This window comes from Sylvia atricapilla, chromosome 22, assembly GCF_009819655.1.
Source record: "Sylvia atricapilla isolate bSylAtr1 chromosome 22, bSylAtr1.pri, whole genome shotgun sequence".
NCBI lineage: Eukaryota > Metazoa > Chordata > Aves > Passeriformes > Sylviidae > Sylvia > Sylvia atricapilla.
In genome coordinates, this window is record NC_089161.1 from 2,832,918 (window position 1) to 2,853,033 (window position 20,116).

The window sequence follows — 20,116 nt, forward strand, 5'->3', positions numbered from 1 at the left end:
TTTTTAGTTGGTGCTTGTGGAGGAGGTGAGGGGGTGCCAGGGGGGCAGGAAGAGGAAGGCAGAGCTCAGGAGGGGCTTGGGCTCATCCTCTGCTTCCCTCGGAACACACAGACCCCTGAGAGCCTCACAGGGGGGTGAGAGCCCCTGATCCCAGACCTCGGGATCATCTGGGGATCCACTGACACCCCCAGCCTCCAGTGCACCACTCAGGTGTGGGCTGAGCTCAGAGGGATACGGGCTCAGGATGAGGGTGAATCAGAATTCCAGGATGGATTGGGTTGGGAGAGGCTTTAAAAAACATCCAGTCCCACCCTCTGCCACAGGCAGGGACACCTTCATCTGTCCCAGGGTGTTCCCAGCCCTGTCCAGCCTGGCACTGGACACTTCCAAGGATCCAGGGTCAGCCAGAGCTTCTCTGGGAATTCCATCCCAGCACCTCATCACCTTCACAGGGAAGAATTCCTTCCTAATACCCCGTGTAATCCTACTCACTGCCAGTTTGAAGTCATTCCCCCTGTCCTGGCACTCCAGGCTCTGTAAATAATCCCTCTCCATCTTTCCTGTGCAGCCCCTCCACATGCTGAAGGCAGCACAGTGTCACCCCCAGGAGCAGAGCTGTCACCCTGTGCACGGCTGCTGGGACAGGCACAGGTCTGTGTGACACCTCTGACCACCTGAAAGGTGGAACCCTGAGGTCTGCAGGATGACAATGGTCTGGAAGGCCAAGGAACAATCTGTGGTTTTCAGCGTTGTTGCTGCTCCCTGTTTGTGACATCTGGGTTTTGTTTATTCCAGGGCTTAATCAAGAGCCCTTGGACCCAAGCACTGTTTTGAGTGCACAGAAATACCTTGACCAGGATGTCTGGATTAACAGACAGGCTGGGATTTGAATTTAAGTAACTGTTAGAATTGTTTAATTAACCAGGTATTAAAAAAAAAAAAAAAAACAACACACCAAACCAACAAGATAAGGACCAAGCTCACAAATAATTACTGCTTTCCCAATTACAATCTTCCTATCTGCCTGTGGCAAAGTTTCTGACACTTTTAGTTCCTCTTGCTCTCGTGGTGTGTGTTGTGAGGAGTGAGGAGCTGGAGGTGGAGCAGGGACATTGAAGGTGGGAAGTGCCTGTGGAAGCTTTGGACACTGTTTGATTCCTCGGGATGGACAATGTGTGGCAGCACTCGGATGGGGAACAGGGATGAGATTTGTTGGCTTCTTAATGATGAACAAGGGATGAGCTTTGTTGGCTTCTTAATGAGCCACTTGGCAAATAACATTTAATTTTTGCTGATTGTATTTCAGTGTGCTTGTGACTCCTTTTTCCTTTCTTCAAGCAATCAGCATCAGGCCACCACTTCCTTGTGCTGAGAATCCTCCAGAATTCCACAGGAATTGTTGGAGGAGCCCAGTGCTGCTGGTTTTGCTGGGAGGAAGCACCTTGGCACAACAACCCCCAGAGTCCCCCTCGCAGCCAGACAGGTCCTGGGTTTCTTTCTGCTGATAATCCCACCAGGGCCTTTGTTTCCTGATAAAACTGGATTCCACTGGAGAAACCCAAACACATTAGAGGCTCCATTACATCCTCTGCATCCTTCTTAAAACCTGCCCTGTGTTTCCTGAGCGTTAAACAGAGCAGATGCCTGCTGGGCTCCTCTGTGCCACAGCCACTGCTGATAGCTGAGCAGCTGCCCTGATAACACTGTGACATTTCCAACGTGGCCCTATTAAAAACGGAGGAAAAAGAGCTTGTCTTGAGTCAGATAACTCCGAGGGACGAGTGGGCTGGTTTGTTTTTGTCAAGAGTGAAGATGCTGCTCTAAGGAATCAGCTCCTGGCTTCTTAATCCGTGTGAAAACCTCAGCAGGCAGGGATTCACTGATATGGAAACGGTGCTGCTTAGGGGATGTGAGGGAAAGGAGAGAGCAAAAATCAGTTAATTTTGGGTTCCAGGTTTGAATGTTATAGGATGGAGAGCCAAATATGTGTTTCCTTTTTGAGACAGGCCCGTCACAGGGCTACTGCCAGGGCAGGGAGCTCCAGCCTCCAGTGAATCCAGGAGTGAGTTTCCTTTGGGGAGGCACATTTGAGTCTCTAGGACAGGAAGAAAAGGAAGGGAGAGAGTGATTCAAACTTTGGGGATGAGTTCAGAAGTTTTTGTTGGGGCTGGGTGGGACGATCTGTGAGCCATCCCGCTTGAATGAGTAAGTGACCGCAGCTGCCTCCAGTTCAGTTTCCCTTTTCTCTGCCTGTTCCGGGGCAGAACTTTGCCTGGGCATTTTGTAAAAGAGTTTTATGCAAAAAAACTTGGATGGGAAGCAGCAATAAATATTTTTCCCTTTTTCCCCTTTTTTATCATTGTGTTGCTGTCCAAGGAACGAGGAGTGAGGAGTGGGCTGAGCTTGGTTTTGTGCACGCAGGGCTTTGGTGGAGAGAGTTTGTGCTGAAAGGGAGGGGGACTCGTGGCTCAGGAGTTGTCCAGGATGAAGGAATTTGCTTATTTCTCAAACCACTGGAACAAAACCTGAGTTTTTTCAACTGGAACAAAACCTGCCTTGAGTCACTTGCTGGAGTTTTGTTTCATTGTCAGGCTGCAGGCAGGAGCTGAGGGCGATGTGGGGGCACAGACATGGACACACAGCCCATGGCAGGAGCCTGAACTCCGTGTTCCTCCTGCATCCCTGGGCTTCTCCCAGACATCTGTGGGGCTGGAAGCCGGCCAGGCACTTTCCATAAGCAAACACCTCCACCTGGAGCTGCTGCTCCCTCCACAACGGGCACATTCTGCCAGCCTGGCCCAATGCCGTCACCTCCACCACAGAGGGTCACTTGGAATTTGTTTCCTGCATCTGGGAGCCTGGGATGTGGGCTAGGGAGGGAAGTCAGTGCCTTCCATCCTATGAGGCTTCCTGATAATTTTTTTTTTAATATATATATATATTATTTTGTGTGTGTGTAATTTTTTTTTTCCTCCAGGCCTTTAGTGTCGTCCTTCAAGCCAAAAAATTATATATTCAGGTTCTCCCCAAATGGTTGCCATAATTACAGCTGTGTGTGGCCACGCAGGGATCCTTTGGGAACCAGATGTGCCATTTTCTAACCTCTGCTGCAGAGCGAGGGGCTGGCCACAGAAAGTCTACAGTACACAGAGTTATCTTTTTATGGGAATAAAAATAGGGTTTTTTAAGGAAAAAAAAAAAAAAAAAAAGGTATTCTGATGTCCAGAAACACCAAAGCAAATTGCCTTTGATCTGTAGTTTTAAAAGGAATTTGTTCTAATTCCCTGTCGCTTGTGGTCTTTCTCATACACTTTTTTCTTTCCCTCAAGGAGATTCCCAGTTCAATAAATCAGCTCTGGTTGCCCTGAGGTGTCCCTTTTTGTGGGGATCCCCATGTTCCAGCAGCAGAAATGTCCAAACTCCTCTGGAGCCTCACCTTTGGCAGGCAGTGCAGGTGCTGTCCCTGTGAGAACTGTCCTTACCTGCTCAGCCAGGCTCTGACACCCTCAACGGGGACATTTAATTAAAAAAGGAACGACTTGCAGGGGTTTTGTCACTTTTTTCCCGGAGCTGATGGCCCAAAATGATGTTCTGGTGACCCCAAGCTGTTTGAGTGTTGACTTTTTAAACTCCTGGCTGCTTGGCCAGGTTTGAGCCTGGCCCATTGCACGCTTCATCCTCGAGTGCAGCCAACCCTACAAACAGAAATATTGCTTTAATATCCACCCTTACCACTCCTGCTCTGGGCTGTTGGACACTTGGTGGGGTTTCTCTCTGAAGTTGAGCACATTTCAGTGTTTCCCAGCTTCCTCCCACCTTCAGAAATTGGGATGGAGGTGGGAAATACCAATTGTAGGGCCAGGAGCTGGACTCCACTGATCCCTGTGGATCCATCCCAGCTCAGAGAATTCTATGGTTTTATGAATAGTGAATTCTGGCCAGAGCTGCCAGGAAGAGTTTTGTTTTGCTTTTTTTTTTTTTTTTCCCCTTCTTGGATTGTTTGTTTTTAGCCCTGTTCTGGTGGAAGGGACAGTTACACTGTTGTGAGATAAGCCAGGCTTCAAAGTCTGAGTGGATGTGAGAGTAATTCTGAGCTTACCGGGGTCAAAGGTGTTTGCATCTGAGCAGGACTGACAGCCCTGTGGTTATGATTAGGTCTAAGGAGCTCAAAACTCAATTTCTAAATGCCAGAGTCTGGGTGATTTGGGCACCTCACTTAATTTCTCATCTCTGTCTGGTCTGTGAAATTTGGATAGAAATCCTCTTTTTCCAGGCTCACTGTTCCTGTCTTGCATTCACTTACTTCACAAGGTGTCTCAGGCAGAATCATCTTCCTGTTTTATGTCTCAGCTGGGGTTTGATAAAAAATGATGGGAAACATGGTCAGGCACTGCCTGGGAAGTTCAACCAGAAGGTTTTCTGCCACAAAACTTCCCCCAGGACTTGGAAATGTCAGATGTGGGCAATAATGGGGAAAATTTGAAGTCTCAAATTCAAAGTCAGTGGATTATCAGTGCTGATCTCCTGTCCTCTCCTCTCCTGTCCTCTCCTCTCCTCTCCTCTCCTCTCCTCTCCTCTCCTCTCCTCTCCTCTCCTCTCCTCTCCTCTCCTCTCCTCTCCTCTCCTCTCCTCTCCTCTCCTCTCCTCTCCTCTCCTCCTCTCCTCTCCTCTCCTCTCCTCTCCTCTCCTCTCCTCTCCTCTCCTCTCCTCTCCTCTCCTCTCCTCTCCTCTCCTCTCCTCTCCTCTCCTCTCCTCTCCTCTCCTCTCCTCTCCTCTCCTCTCCTCTCCTCTCCCTCTCACAGCACATTGAGAGAATTATCGTTTTCTCGTGCTAATTTCTGGCACTTCCCAAAACAAGCGTTGCTTGCTGAGGCTCTACCTGGGTTTGAGCCAAATTTGCTTTTTGGAGCAGACTGAGCCGAAGTGTGCTGTGCTTTGGAGATCCAGTGGAAGGTGCTCCTGGCTTGTCCAGCCACAAAAGGCATTTCTCTAAGGGAATGATCAGATAAAGGTCACCCCGTGGCACCACAAAAAGAGCCTTGTTTGTGAAGCAGCTGCTGATTATCATTGGGGAGCAAATGGCTTTGAATTTTATAGCTCCTGTTATCTGAAACTAATAAAAACACAATGCAGTGACGAGCCGAAGGTCATCTCATCTCATCTCTGCTGAGGTGGGGAGCGCTCAGCAGAGCTCCAGATTATGCACAGGTTTTGTCTGACGCAGTCTGTAAATGCAAGTTTGGGAATGAGGGATGTAAATCAAGAGCGTCTCCTGTCCTTCCACACTTCAAAGTTCTCAATTCCCATTTTCCCCTCTTGCTTCCCGAGGTGCATTATCCAGGAGACAACAAAACCCAGGATATTCCCACCTGGATCTGGTGCCATTTCAGTTCACCCAGCACTGGAGTGGTCGTGAGCCACTTCTGGAAAATCAGATTTAATAAAAAATCCACGGGAACAATCCAAAGGCTCACCCACCTTGCAGGGAAGCCGTTGTGCCAAGTGTGTAAAGAGACAGCAATAAATCACCCTGCTCTGCACCTCAAATAGATAATCAATTTAATTGAAAGCATCAATAATCATAGTTTGACATTTATTACCCTGTGGATGTTTTATCTTTTAGGCAGGGGACAGCGGGGCAATGATGGATGCCAGTTCTGCCATGGAACACAATTATGTGGTGCAAAGGAAAAGGGGTTTTATATTCTTTAAAAAAAAAAAAAAAAAAAAAAAAAAGCGAAGCAGTCGAATTCATATTCAAGCAGACTGCAGGAAACCTGTGAGAAATAAGTGCAAGTAACTCTCATCCCTGGAACCTGAATTCTGCTGTTATGGCTTGTGAGCTAATGTTACAAATGCTGCTTGGTGTGTTCTTTTTAAGTGATGTAGCAGAGAAAATCTACAGGGCCAGGTCTCCCTCTACAGAATATACAGAATATCAGCTTTTTTTTATTATTATTATTTTTTTTCCCACATGTGCACAAATAAAAACCAGAAGTGAGGCTTGTCTTTCCCTTCCCTTATGTTTTGTGCTCACCTGGTCAAGTCATTGTGCACCCTCAAAGGTGGAAAACAGTGTGGAAGTTACACAGATTGTCTGGACAGAAGAAAAAAAGGCAGGGAAACGTTCCTTTTCACCTGCAGAAGTGTTTCCATACCTGCAGGACAACCTCCTGGGCAGTGCCTGGATAAAACAAAGCAGTGGAGGTGTGTGCTGGGTGGGGAAAGCCCCTGCCTGTGCTCACCCATCCTGGAAGGCTTCCAGGAATGTGAAAACCCCAAAGTATTGAAGTGGAGCAAATTCTTCCAAAAATCCCCAAAAGAATTGTCTGTATTAGCTTGAATCAAGTGCTTCTTATGCACCAGTCAAAGCAGGTATTTCACCTTTTATTTTTGGTTGTTTTGAGGTTTAAACAGCTCAGACTTTCAGAGTGAATTAAGCCTTTAGTACTTTCACCACGCCGTGGATTCTGCACATGCTGCAGAGTTCTCTTTGCACTTCCCCAATCCCAGGAGGTGCAGGGTGTTGAGGAAGACAAGACCCAAGTTTATGAGAATGTTCAAGTGCTGTTATGTTATTCCCACAAAGCAGCAGCTTCCTCGATGGCACATTGAGATTATTTGGCGAGTCAGGATCGCTTAACTCCGCTCACATCAGTGATTATTTACTTTGAGCTGGCAGTTACAAAAATGCTTTACTTCATTAAACCCTCTTCAGTGGCTTAAATCCATTTTGTTTCCAGCAGCTGGGTACATTATGGACATTTCTTTGTCTATGATCTATTGGTGGTAGTTTGGAAGATGTAAACATTTGTGCTATTTGGCAAGATGGTTGTGGAGCCATCTTATAACCTCAATGTTCCTCTTGGCACGAGATTAAAAACTCCTTGTAATCAATGCTCGGGGCTGGATCCCCCAAGATTTTCCTCAGAATTGACTTGGAGTGTTGGGTAACAATACAGGCTGTGTGTGCTCTTCAAAACCTCTAAGGGAAAAAAAAAAAAAAAGGAAAAAAAAAAATACCTTTTTGTTTTTTCTCTTCTGGTGCTGTTCTGAAGAAGCTCCAAATGTAGAACCCGGTTTTACTCCAACAGCAAATAACTGGAGTTATTAAGAATAATAATGGAATTTTAAAAAAGAAAAAAAAAATCTCTTGGCCGTTTTGGTACACTTCAGGAAGGCCTTGTGCAGAGATTCCAGGACTAGAATTGATTTATCTCCAGGAGAAAGAGTGACACAGAGGAGCTGTTGAGGTGCCCCTGGGGACAGCTGAGCAAGATTCATCCGTGTTTAGTGTTTCTCTAGGGCTGTTTTGGAAGACAAAAGCAGCAGGTTTGAGTTTTTGAGCAGGTTTGAGTTTTAGAGGTGGATGTCTCCCACCTCATCTGTCGGGAATACACTGCCTGGAAAGGGGTGGAAGAAGTGCCTGTGGTGTCCGCCGTGTGAGGGATCATAATGAGCTAAAATCTCCACATTCTCTCATCTCAGGACTCCTCAAGAGGCTCAGCACACCCTTCACTTCTTATCAGGGGGTTCCAGTCACCCAGAAACCCAAGGAAAAAAAAAAAAAGCAAAACCTTATTTCCATTTGGACCCCCTGAATTCCAGTCTCAAGAAAATGCCTTGAAATTGCCACCCACTCTCTGTCTATCTGATTAAATAAAATATTGACCTTTTCCAAACACAATATTATCATTCCAAGCATAATATTATCCAGTCCTGTCTGAGATTGTTTCTACAGCTCTTAAAAGGGAGCTCACCTGGCAGCCCTATCAATTCAGATAAAACAGCTCTGTGTGCCTTCCCAATAAAAAGCTGATTGTGCTGGTGTCTGAAGCTGTGCCACGGAATAATTCTTGATTAACTTTTCCTTCCAGAGAGCATCATTTGCTCAATATCACTTCTGAATAAAAGGAGGCAAAGTGCTGTTCTGTCTCTCTCTTGTTCTCTTTGCTTGCACAGAGTGTTACTACAGGGGGTTCCTCTCCAAGCTCACTTTCCACCTCAGAGTAAGTCCTTCCTCCACCTCTGAGCAGCTTCAGGACAAGGGGCAGAAGGTGGCAGACACAACAGCAAAGCTGTTCTTGTGGTTAACCTGGAAAAGTAACACCCCAGCACAGGGAATTCCCCTCCTGCTCAGCACCCAGGCTCTCCAGATCTGCAGGTTTTAGTTTATTTGCTAAATTAAATGAGAGTTAAGTGATGTGAAGTTCCCTCAAGGCCCCTGTGAGAAGCTCCTGTGGTGGCTGCACAGGTCTCTGCCTTCTTTTCCTTTCAGGAAATCTCATCCTCGTGAAGGAGCCCGGAATATCGGCACCTTTCCCCAAAACGAACGGCACTCGAGCACCTCCGAAGCAGCCCCCTGTTTCTTTTCCAGTTCCTGGCCTTAATGGGCCATTTTTCTTCCTGCCTTGCTGATGACCTTGTCATGTTAAAGTGACACTGAGGTTATCCTGCTGATGGGTATCAAGCTGACATTTCCCATCCTTTGTGTCAGAGTGTCAGGCAGGGATGCATTCCCAGCCAGGCCCTTTCACTCCTGCCTCTCCCAGCTCGGGCAGAGAAGCCAAGCTGCCAAATGAGAGTTCATTTCCCACTCCAGCCTGGGGGAATTGCTGGGAATGCTGCAGGTTGGGGTGATTTCCCTCCAAGTGTGATGGATGACCCCGCCCGCCCGTCCCAGCGAGGTTATTGCACTCCTCTGCTCGGCTGGGGCTACACCAGGGGCTGCTGCTGGGATGAGCTGGGGAGCAGCTCCAGAGCTGCTGTTCACTGGGGGCCTGGGGGGTTGTTGTCTTCTCTTCTTCCTGTTAGAGCCGGGATTAATGCACAGGAGATGGAGTTTTCGTGTTCGGATCAGTTGTTTATTAATTGTTATCTAATTACAGTCTCACGAGTTGCGAGCTCTACCTAACAAGGTGGAAAATGGCTCTGTCTCTAACTCTTTCTAAGGTCTTTTAAACATAATTTGTCCAATGACGAGATGACACCTATATTATTTTTACTTTTAACCCAATAACCAAACACCCATGGCCCGCAATGCAGACCTTTCCACCCAATTACAAAACACCACCCAAACCCAGGAAGAAGGTGAAAGAACTTAGCCTACACCCTAAACCCTCCATTTTGCTCTATGTACATTACTATATACTAAACCCTCAAATCCTAAGTTTTGCACCCTGTGATATCACACACTTCTATTCAAACTACACACCCACAACCCCACTGCTGTCACCCAATTACGGAAACCTCTTCCACGGCCTCAGGTCAAACACAGTGCTTGCCTGAGGGTCAGTTCCTGTCAGCACAGAAAGCCTAAAATCCTCAGTGCCCAGGGTTCCAACAGGGGTTGGCAAATCCTGTGTGGAAGTTTAATGAATCACAAGTCGGTTTTTATGTTTGTGTTCGTGACTTGACATGTGGGGCACTGGAGCAGTCAGGGTGAGCTCAGGGAAGTTGTGCAATGCCAGGGCAGAGGCAGGACTTGGCTTCTGAACCAAGATACTCCTCATTGACCCTTTGGATGTGGTAAAGCAATTCATAATTCTTATCAGTCTTTGTAGGCTGGAGGAAGAGAATGAAATGAGGTCATTTTTCTCTGTTCTATCTCAAATTTTTAGAGGCCTAATGATTGCATTTAAGTAGGGATAGAGGCTGTCATTCAGCAGAGGGTGGTGGGAGAAGCCAGAGACAGCTGCTCTGTGTCTTGAGACCTGAAGAAGAAAATATTTTCCCTAAGAATAAGTCATCCTAGTCTTTCTCCTTGGCACCTGTTTGCTGGGAAGGATGGAAGTGCTGAGGTTTTCCTCCTTCCTTGAGATTGGTTCTAATCAATGCCTCAATGGCAAGACCTTGTCTGTGACAAAGAGAATTTTGTAATCAAAAATAAATAGTGTTGATGATGCCACGGAGGGTTGAAGGTATTTGACCTCTGCCTCTCTGAAGAGAAAAGGGAGTTTGTGGAAAGGACATTCCAACAGAACTGAGAGCCCACCACTGAGACACCAAGAACGAGAGCTTGGCTGATCCTGGAGATCTTTTCCAACCAAAATGATTCTGTGATGAGCAAAACTTCACCCAAACAGAAGCATCAGTGGCTGGGGGTCAAACCATGAATGATTCCAAGGACTGGATTGAGTCTTTTCCTGAATCCATCCCAGCACCCCTTCCCTCGGCAGCATTCCCTGAGACACCCAGCTCACACCACACCCAGCTTCCAGCTGCCTTTCCATGGATTTGTCTGTCCCTGCCTGTCCTGGGTGGAAAAGCTGGAGTTTAAGATGAGCTCTGAGGTCCTCAGCCGAGCCCAGAGGTGCCCATCTGTCAGCACTGGGATGATGCACAGCCCCTCTTTATTTACTTATGATTATTACTGATCAGCTGAGCAAAGGGGGGATCAATAGATGAACTATGGGGGAAGTTCGTTTATATTATTCCGTCAATACCAAGGTCATTTTTATAACTAAAAAGGGTCGAGGACAAAAGATGGATGGCTCGTGGATGAATTTAACCATCCAATCCATTTACATCCCCACAAACAGCCCGGCTTTATCTGTTAACCAAAACATTGCACTTCACTCCTCAAGATGATTTTTTGCTGGGATAATAAATAGCTCTGGCTGCATTAAGTGATTGTGCAATGTGGGCTCATGGCAGAGGGAATTTAGAGCTGATGACCTTAAACTTCCACTCTACTGCTGTTTTCTCTCTGCTTACAGTGAAGATGGGGCTGCTTTGCAGTTCAAAAGCACCTTGCGTCCAAAAATCTCATATTATATTTAATTTATTTAGCACAACAGCCTGTGCCAGGCAGGTTTGGTTGGAGATGAACAAACTGAGTAAATCAGATATAATTTAACCCTTGCAGCTTCTGTTTTAATCCTCAGACTGCACACACTGTTCAGTGTGACTAGTGTCTCTTTCATCTTTCCAGAATTCAGTTTTATAATGGAATTTCTCTTTAGGAGAAAGGGAGTTGGAGGTAATACCTGCAAGGGGATTTAAAAAAAAAATCATAATTAATTTAAACTTTTTTTTTTTTTTTCCTCCTGTGTATTGTTATACATTTCTTTTCTGGGAGAAAGTGGGCAAAATACCAGACTTGGAGGTTTGTGTTGTTGCTTGGGACTTGCTCTGCTTTCAGCGGTCACTGTGTGTTTCCAAAGGGGATGCAATGGGAGAGTTTTTACAGTGTAAATGTTTCACCTCTGTTTCTGTGTCCCTTAAAACCTCATTCATAGAATCCCAGGATGGTTTGGGTTGGGAGGAACCTTAAATCTCCTCTTTTTGCACCCCCACCATGGGCAGGGATACCTCTCACTAGCTCAGATTGCTCAGAGCTTCATCCTTCAGCGCTTCCAGGGATGGGGGAATTCTGATTATTGGCAAAGCCTATTTTTTTCCTAATGGTGGTCATGAAGAGCTGGTTGTAAAGGTGATATTGGATCGCTGGGATGGAGAAAAAGAACAGCCAGAGGTTCCATGTGGAGCCATAGGGAAGGGAAAGGCATCTCCAGCTGGATCCACAGGCCAGGAGTGAATGAACTCGTTTGATTTCAGCAAAACTGCCAAACTATCAAGCGAGTTTCTCATGCTCATTAACACTGGACTTTAAGAACCCGATAAGAATGCAATATAAAATCAAAGAGCCCCTAAAGACTGCGAGATTATATTTAATACTCTCCTATCACCAGGCCCTGAGTGCTTGGCAGAGGAAATGGTGACATTTCCTAATCAGTCCCCTCTCATATTTGTCTTGGCTGGAAGTCTCCAGTCCTCAGCTCATTGAAGTCACTGCAAATTCTCTCCATTAGATCCTGTTTGACTTCCTGGTAGCTGCAGTTAACTCGATCCCAATGGCAATGAGGAGTTATGTCTTTAAAAATCTGTGATAAAAGTTGTGATACTGTGTATGGAAATCACAGGTTTGTGTTCTTTCTCGAAGTCTTTGTTCTTAAACATTTATTTTTCTTCACGTTATCTCCCCCTGAAGTTTGGTCTGTGGGTACAAACACATTATTTCATACTAAAGGATCATTTAGGATGTTCATTTCTTTTGAACCCCGTTTGGAACAACCTGTCCTGAGTCACTCCTGCAAACTGCATTTTGTTCTCCTGGGGTTTAGAGAACAGAGAGGATTCTTCTGTAAAGCCACAGAGGACATGAACAAGTGCAGAGGTGTTCCCTGCAGGAGATTTCCAGAAATTTTGGGCCGTGGATCCCTCCTAATTCCACACATTTTTCCCGGAGCACCATTCCACCTTTTTGCCCAGGCTTCCAGCTGAAAAATAAATGGTTATAGAATGGTCTGTGGAGTGGCATGGCTCTGCAGGCTGTTCCTGGGCCACAAACCACAGCTTGGCTGCTCCCCAGTGTTCCCAATTGTGCTGGGGTTGCCCTTAGCAGTGAATGGTTGGTTTATTCTTTCCACTCTTTTCAGCCCGTGGTTTGTTCCTTGCCAGTCAGAGCTGTGCTCTTCATCCTCCTCCCCTGGCCAGCAAGGAGAGGAAATTCTTCCCCTCAGAGAAGAGCTTTCCTCCCTTCCCTCTTAATTCCAGGCACATTCACTTCAAATTCCCAAGGCAGGACACTGAAAATTTCCTCAAGTTAATAGGGCTCACGGATTTGCTTACTATAGAAAAATGGGAGATTTTGGTAAATTGTTGGCCAGAAAATGCTGTAAAATCCCTGTATTTTAACAATAGGGCTGAAAGACTAAATGTTTAAGTGCTGAAATGGTTTTCTGTGGGTTTCCTCCACGTCTGGTTTTCCTATGGATGCACATCAGTGCTGTGATGTGGTTCTGTGGGTTGTTGGCTGCTGTGTTTGAGTATATATATAAATATATATATATATATATGAAGGTCTTAGAGAAGAGAAGCTTTGAGGTGACCTAACTGGGGTTTTCCAGTACCTGAAGGGATCTCACAGGAAAGATGGAGAGAAGCTGTTTACAAGGACCTGGAGGGACAGGACAAGGTGGCATGAGTTCAAACTGCAAGAAGGGAAGTTTAGGTGGGATATTGGGAAGGAATTCCTGGCTGTGAGGGTGGTGAGACCTTGGCACAGGGTGCCCAGAGAAGCTGTGGCTGCCCCTGGATCCCTGGAGCTGCCTAAGGCCAGGCTGGATGGGGCTTGGAGCAGCTTGGGACAGTGGAAGGTGTCTCTGCCTATGGCAGGGGATGGAACAAAATGATTTTTGAGGCCCCAAACCAGTCTGAGATTGTATGATAATAGATATAAAATTATAAAGAATCTCTTCCCTATGGAATAACTGTGAGTTTTGGTGCTCTGTGCCTGGGCTGGGTCCCACAGGGTGCTTTGTGCTCCTGGCCTATGGCCAAAAAAGCACTTTCATATGGAGACATTCCTGGTTCTGTTCATCTCACTGATACCTCTTGCCTAAATACCCGACTGGGTCAGGGCCAGCCCACTCAGAAGTTGGCAGGATAAAACTTTTAAGGAGATAATTAATAGAAATTATGAAGAGCAAGATTTGTAGCTTAATAACAGCATTGTCTCCTGAGCTGGGATGGAACAGAGGTGCAGGGAGGAGATGAAGTGTGTGTGAGCACTCAAGCTGCAGCACAGGAGAGCTACTTCCAGAGCTGTCCACACAGTTTAACCTGCTCAGAAACCACCTGGAGGTGCTGGGTACTGCTGGGGGCTGGAATGAACTCTGCCAGGCCACAGAGGTGCTGTGATGTTCTGGGTGTTGCTCAGTAGCTCGGCTGAGTGTGAATGCCAGAGCTCCAGGCACAGGGTGGGATTGTTGGAGTGTCCTGTGCACAGCCATCAGCTGAGCTTGGATGACCCTTTGGGGTCATTCCAGCTCAGGATAGTCTGTGTTCTTCCGACCTGAGACATTCTGTAAAGGCACAAGAGGCTGGCTGGCAGGAGCCGTTTGCTCTGCAGGTCGTGCTGCTCCTGTGTCCATGCAGACAATGGGGCCATCACGTCACAGACAAGCAGAGCAACTCTGCCATCAGCCCAGCCATGAACAGCCTAAATTGGGCACAGCAGGCTCCTCTGCTTTCATCTGAAGCATTCATGTGACCTTGTGTGCAGGTAAGAATTGCTAGCCCTTGTCTAATTTAAGGCCAAAAAAGTGTTTTCTGGTTCTTTTTCTGAACCAGCTGTGTGGTGAGGCAGATGTGAGATGGTGCAGGTGGAACAGCTGGGGTTCCAGAGCTGGAAGTGATGTCCCAGTGCCCTGACCCGGGCAGGAGACCTTGGGAAGGGCCAATGTCAAGGGCAGGTGCCCTGGCAGTGGGTGAGACCCTGAAGTCCTCACTTAGCTGTGAACATCACTGATGTCATCAGTACTGAGCTCTTACTGAAAAATCAGATGATAATAAAGACCAAGTTATTGAAAGCAGTGTTGTTATCTGCCTCTTGACTCCTGTGCAATTTCTGGGCATCCTCTTCTCCTTCCAGCTTGGAGCAGATGTGGAAATATCTCGTTAAAAGCCAGATTCACAGAGATCTAGCAGGGGCATGTTCCAGTCTGTCATCTTCACCCTCAGAGTTTGCTGAATGCACCATGCCTTGCTGAATGCATCAGGCCATGCCTATTGAAGTTTGGGTTGGATTTTTTTTTCCCCCAAATGACAGTTTATCTGAGCTGGGGGAATGAATGGATAACGTTACTATTTACATAAGCTCATTGTGATCTGTCTCAGTAATGTAATCAAATTAGGGTTAACTGCAGCTGGAGAATGCCAGCTCATAAACTGTTTTTCAAAAAGAATCACATGGTGTTCCTTGACATGTTTAGTATACATTCAGGGGGCTCTGCAAAAATTCTAGCACATCCCTAACTGGTGTAACTGGGGCAGGATCCTGGTGCCACCAATTCCCTGTGCCCAGGGAAGGAAAGGCAGTGGAATCCTCTCCAGCTGGGCAGATCCACCTCCAGCCCAGGCCCAAGGCACAGGCTCTCTTGACGTGGCTGCTGCTGACATGTTGTCTTTCCCCTGGCTAAAATCAACAGATCAGTTGATAGAAAAAGCATGTGGTGTAAATTTTGAGCACATTTAGGAACATCTGTGCTAAGTGCAGGAGTGCAGCCCACTGCACACGTCGACCTCTATATTTAGTCTTGTGGCATTTGCATGAGATGAAGCCCAGCCTGAGCTAAAATTACCCAATGAGCAGATTTTCAAAGCATCTTCTGTTATTCTTCCTTAATAAACATGGCATCTGGGGCTCGCTTTGCCTGGTTCTGCCTCTCCCCTCTAACCAGGAGGTGCCGTGGACATCCCGGTGTTGCATCACCCCCTTCCCATGTGCCGTGGAGAGTGGAATCCCAGCGTGGGCTCTGCTCCAGGACACCTGGTGTGGCTGTTGCATTGCTGTCTGGTGACACAGGGGTTGTCAGACGGTGTTTATTCCACAATGGGAATGCAGCAGAACAGTTCTGAGGGTCTCTCCAGCTCTCAGGAAGGTTTCTGAAGGCTTGTTCGGAGTCCTGCCAGTGGCTGGGCAAGGGGAGGTTTGGAACTGTGGTCTCTGCTCCTCCACAGACACCCCAACAGTGCCAACATCATCCCAAGATGCCAACCTGCTCAGCTGGAGTGGGAGAACAGGACATTCAGGACATTGGGCTGTGGGACGTGTCCAAGCCAAGGCAGATGGTCTGTGGTAGAGCTCAGCCCACAATAACACCTTGGACACCTTTTTGAAAAAATCAGGTGTAAAGAAAGGGTGAAATATTTAGTCTAAACCCGTTCCTACTCTCCCACTACTGCTAAAATGCCTTTTCACCCATAGGATCAAGTTGGAAAAGACTTTAGGATAATAAAGTCAGTGCAGCACCACCACCATGTTCACCACTAATTGTCCGTGTTCTGATAGTTTGAGTGCAGAGATGGTTCCATCAAAATTAAAATTCTTCGTGATATTGGTGGGTTTTCCCCCAGAAGTTCTGTAATAGGTGGGAACTCAAAAAGGATTACACCAAATATCAAATCTCAGCCATTTTCAAATACTCTGAAGGAGTAGCAATCCTACAGAGGATTTTCTGAAAAATCACCATTTCTGAATATGGATTAAATATTTTCACAGAAATTCTGTTCTCTAAGAACTTTGAAATTCAGGATCTGCTATGAACTGAAAAGTGAAAAAAAAAATGCTTGAGAGAAGGAACTTGCCCCTTGAGCACAGCTCTGTCCAAACCAACAAAAGGAAGCTTGTGTTGGCATCTCAATTCCAACTCAGGAATTCCTGACTCTTAAGCCTGTTTATACAGGGCTCCACCACAGCCCAATTTGCACTTCATTGGAGTTTTCTTTCCCCTCCACGTTTATGGTGCTGCTGGATGGGTGGATTACACACTCCGTCTGCACACACTTCTCTGATTGTATCCAAAGGCTTTTTGCAAGTAATAATTACAGGGGAAGTGTCTTCATTCGGACGGCAGCTGCGTCCCGTGGATGTTTTGGAGTCATTTTGCATTTGTGTTTCAGCTCTCAAAGTTTCATGGCCTAATTCTCCCTTAAGCTTTTGGGAGTTTCTGGCTCCTGGTGAGCGCACTGGGAGCAGTCAGCGTTCCCTGAACGCTTGGTGACATCCAGGACAGGCAGATGGATGTTTAACCCCAGTCACTCATGGGGATGTCAAGGTGTTCCAAGGTAGGAACACAGAATTTTATGGCTCTGGGATTTGCCTCTTGATCCTATTTGCTCTCAGCTACTTTGGAAACCGCAGTTTCAACGTCCATTAGAGCTGGTGTAAAGCACGGAATGGTTTGGGGTTCTTCCCATGGAAACACAGCCCCTTGTTAGCGCAGCTGAGCTGGAGATTTGGCAACGGCTTGGAAATTTATAAATCAGTCGATCTCACCTGGGCACGGCCAAAAGGGGCCTGGAGCTGCTAAACCTCAGCTGCTAAAATGCAATGGAGCCTTCCCTTCCCTTCCCTTCCCTTCCCTTCCCTTCCCTTCCCTTCCCTTCCCTTCCCTTCCCTTCCCTTCCCTTCCCTTCCCTTCCCTTCCCTTCCCTTCCCTTCCCTTCCCTTCCCTTCCCTTCCCTTCCCTTCCCTTCCCTTCCCTTCCCTTCCCTTCCCTTCCCTTCCCTTCCCTTCCCTTCCCTTCCCTTCCCTTCCCTTCCCTTCCCTTCCCTTCCCTTCCCTTCCCTTCCCTTCCCTTCCCTTCCCTTCCCTTCCCTTCCCTTCCCCATTTTAACCTGTATTTCCTTCCATATTCATCTTCGTTCCTTGAAGGTTTTTCCTGCTCTTTGGCATCCAAATCCCCTCTCCCGGCTCTGGGAGCCCAGATCCCCCTGCCCCACCCTGCCCTTGGGTGCCTGTTTTGACCTCAGCCATCCCCGATCCCCGCAGGGTTCCGGGAGCCGCTGGAATTCCCGGCGGGAGCCGCTCGATCAGCTCCGTTCCCGGTGTGTTTACCCTGGTGGTGTATCCAGGGTGATGCAAAGTTGAGGTACTTGACCTCCCCGAATGCCCGCTGACCTGGAGCTAATCTGAGGTGGAGCACAGCAGCGATTTAATGACTTGTTCCACCACACCTCGGCTGGAGGGGGAATTAAAGAGCTGCCGGGAGCGCTGGGGGCCGGAGCATCCCGGGATCTGTCCCTGCTCCAGAGGGAATCAGTTCTGGAAAACCTGTGGGTCCCTGCTCCCTTGGTGCCTGTGTTGTCCACACCTGCCTTGGGGGATAGAAACCTGTCCTTGTCTGCCAAACCTAAGGGAATTATTCACAGAAGTGACAGGAAACCTTAAAATATAAATAAGAGTTGTGGTGAAAACCCTCCATCGAACTTCCAAAGCATCTGGGTGCAGTTGAGAGTTTTGGCCATTACTGTCAATAATATAATATTTGTTCATTCTCCTCATCATCATCATAACAGCAAAGATTATTAATAATAATCTCTATTATTTTATAACATTTCTTAGTTGCAACTCAACTGAATTTTGTTTCTATTCTGTTTTGTCCTTAGCAAATACTGACTGATCCCGAGGTGACCTCCCAGGAGGGCAACATAAAAAAGGTAGGACATGGCTCAGTCTTCTGGGAGTTGTTTTATTCCCCGGCTTGGAAATGCACCCGGACACTTTTCCCTCACTTTTGAACCAAGGTGTTGATGGCAATAACGTTGTAAAAGTTTTCCAGTATTTGCTGTTGCGTTTCTGGATTAAGTGTTGTGGTTCTGTTGGCATATTTTTTCTGTCTTTTTGTGATTCCAGTCATTATGAAAGAGAAAATAATAGCTTGAGGTGTTCCTTGATTCAACTACAACACAAACAGTTGCCGGGCCAAAGTGAAAAACCTCATTTACCTCTTTTCCAGTAAAAGAAAATGTTGGTCCTTTGTAAAAAGTGCTAAATTTTTGGAGGTCACTTCAGCATGTAAATGTGGCTTATATGAAGTCCACAGGAAAAGGAATAGGTCTGTGAAAGGATAAAATTCAGCCCATGTGATGTATTAGTGGTGCCTTTCATCACACTGTGGGGCTCGAACTGTAACAGTGACCAGAGAAAATGTGTTCCACACTCAGCTGCACAAATGTCTCCACTGGAGCTGGGAGGCAGCCTCAGCGTGACACATTTGGGTAGCCAGGCTGCTGTTTGGGTTGGGGTTACCCTCAGAAGCACTAAAATGAGGTTTTGCTCCATGTGGATCTGTTGGCTAACAACTCTGCTGATTAAAGTGTTACAAGTCGGGTTTGATTAGAGCCTCTCAAGGGCTGTAGTTTGTGCGTCCTCACTGAAATAAGGAGCTGGTGGTGACTCCTTTTATGTGCAGTTGTCTCGTAAAGGATGTTCACAGTCCTGTTCATGAGGTTTTGGAGAGTGGGAAATCTCTGATTGAGGTTGGGCCTTGCCACAGCTGCCATTGCTGCTCATCCTTCAGGCGATGCTGCTTCTCTACTCTTAAAACTGAAAGGAATCCTTCACTTCCCTCTGCCAAACAGAGTGAGATGCAATCCTTGCCAGGCTCCAGAGTCAGGCTGGGAAAAGGGATTTAGACATCAGTTCAGTGTGGCCTGTTCTATTCTTACCATGTTAAAAAACAACAAAAAAAAATCAGGTTTTATTTCCCAGGCTCCCAAGAGGAAGCATCCTCTGAGTGTGCCGTGACCTCGCCAGGGACCTGTGGCAATGGGGCTGAACTTTTTACCTTGGGCACCTCCATAACTCATGGGGTGTCTGTCCCTGCCTCTGTGGGATCCTTTTGTCTGGACAGACGTGGTGACAAGGTGGCAGGTTCTCATTATCCCCACACACTTCCCACAAGGATGGAGGGAATTCTCCGTGGCTCAGCTATTTCTTATTCAGTCTTTAATTATGATATCACAAATGAACTCTCCATCCCCACCTCCAGGATCTCCGTTATCCTGAAGAGAGCAGGAGTTGTGTGAAACAGGGAAACACGAGACTGGCAGTGTTATATGTTCAATCCATGGGTTTATATTTAAACTTCATGCTTTTATTTCAAGGGGGATTGTTACAAAAACTGAAGGTCTTTGAAAGATGCCATGTCCTTAAATATTTCCCTGTGCAGCAGGTATAAAACTGGACAATTGTGATATCTGACAAGGGGGGAAGGCCTGGCCTTCCACTTGTGTCTTTTAAATGCATTGTAGAAAAGCACTAGTGGGAGTTTATGAGGTGATAAATTTATTGAAGGATGGGCAGTAGGGTTTTACAGCTGGGGTAAAGGAGGTCAGAGCAGTAAGGTAAAGAGTTCAAGTCTAAACTTTATGGCTTGTGAAAAGACTACTGCGAGACAGCTTTTCAGTCAGGAGAAAATGAAAACTAAAGAATGAGAAATCACTCCGGACAATTTTTGTAGGATCTCTCAATTGTTTGGAAGTAGCACTCTTGGCATTTGGCTCCAGTGGCACAAAACCCTCTCGGGAGCAGATTTCCTTTTCCAGCCTCTCTAAATCATTCAGTTGTCATATCCCTGAAGACACAATAGTTGAGATTTGACTTCAATTTATTCCTATTCCTTCAGAGATGAGTTGGTGGCGAGAAGGTGACTGAAGACAAATGTAACTGGAGTGGGTGGCCTGATTTAAACTGGGAGGGGAGGAAATCCGAGCTGCAGAGACTATCATTTCTGTGGCTCCTTTCACTGCTGCATCACAGGTTCAG

At 46.7% G+C, this 20,116-nt stretch overlaps 1 protein-coding gene across 1 annotated transcript in view; it reads left to right on the forward strand.

Annotated features, from left to right (window-relative positions):
* PRDM16 (PR/SET domain 16) overlaps positions 1 to 20,116 on the forward strand; it is a 289,181-nt gene that overhangs the window by 132,190 nt on the left and 136,875 nt on the right. The window contains exon 3 of the mRNA XM_066334218.1: positions 17,956 to 18,006. Coding sequence (XP_066190315.1) covers positions 17,956 to 18,006 — 51 coding nt within the window. The remainder of the gene's footprint in view (positions 1 to 17,955; positions 18,007 to 20,116) is intronic.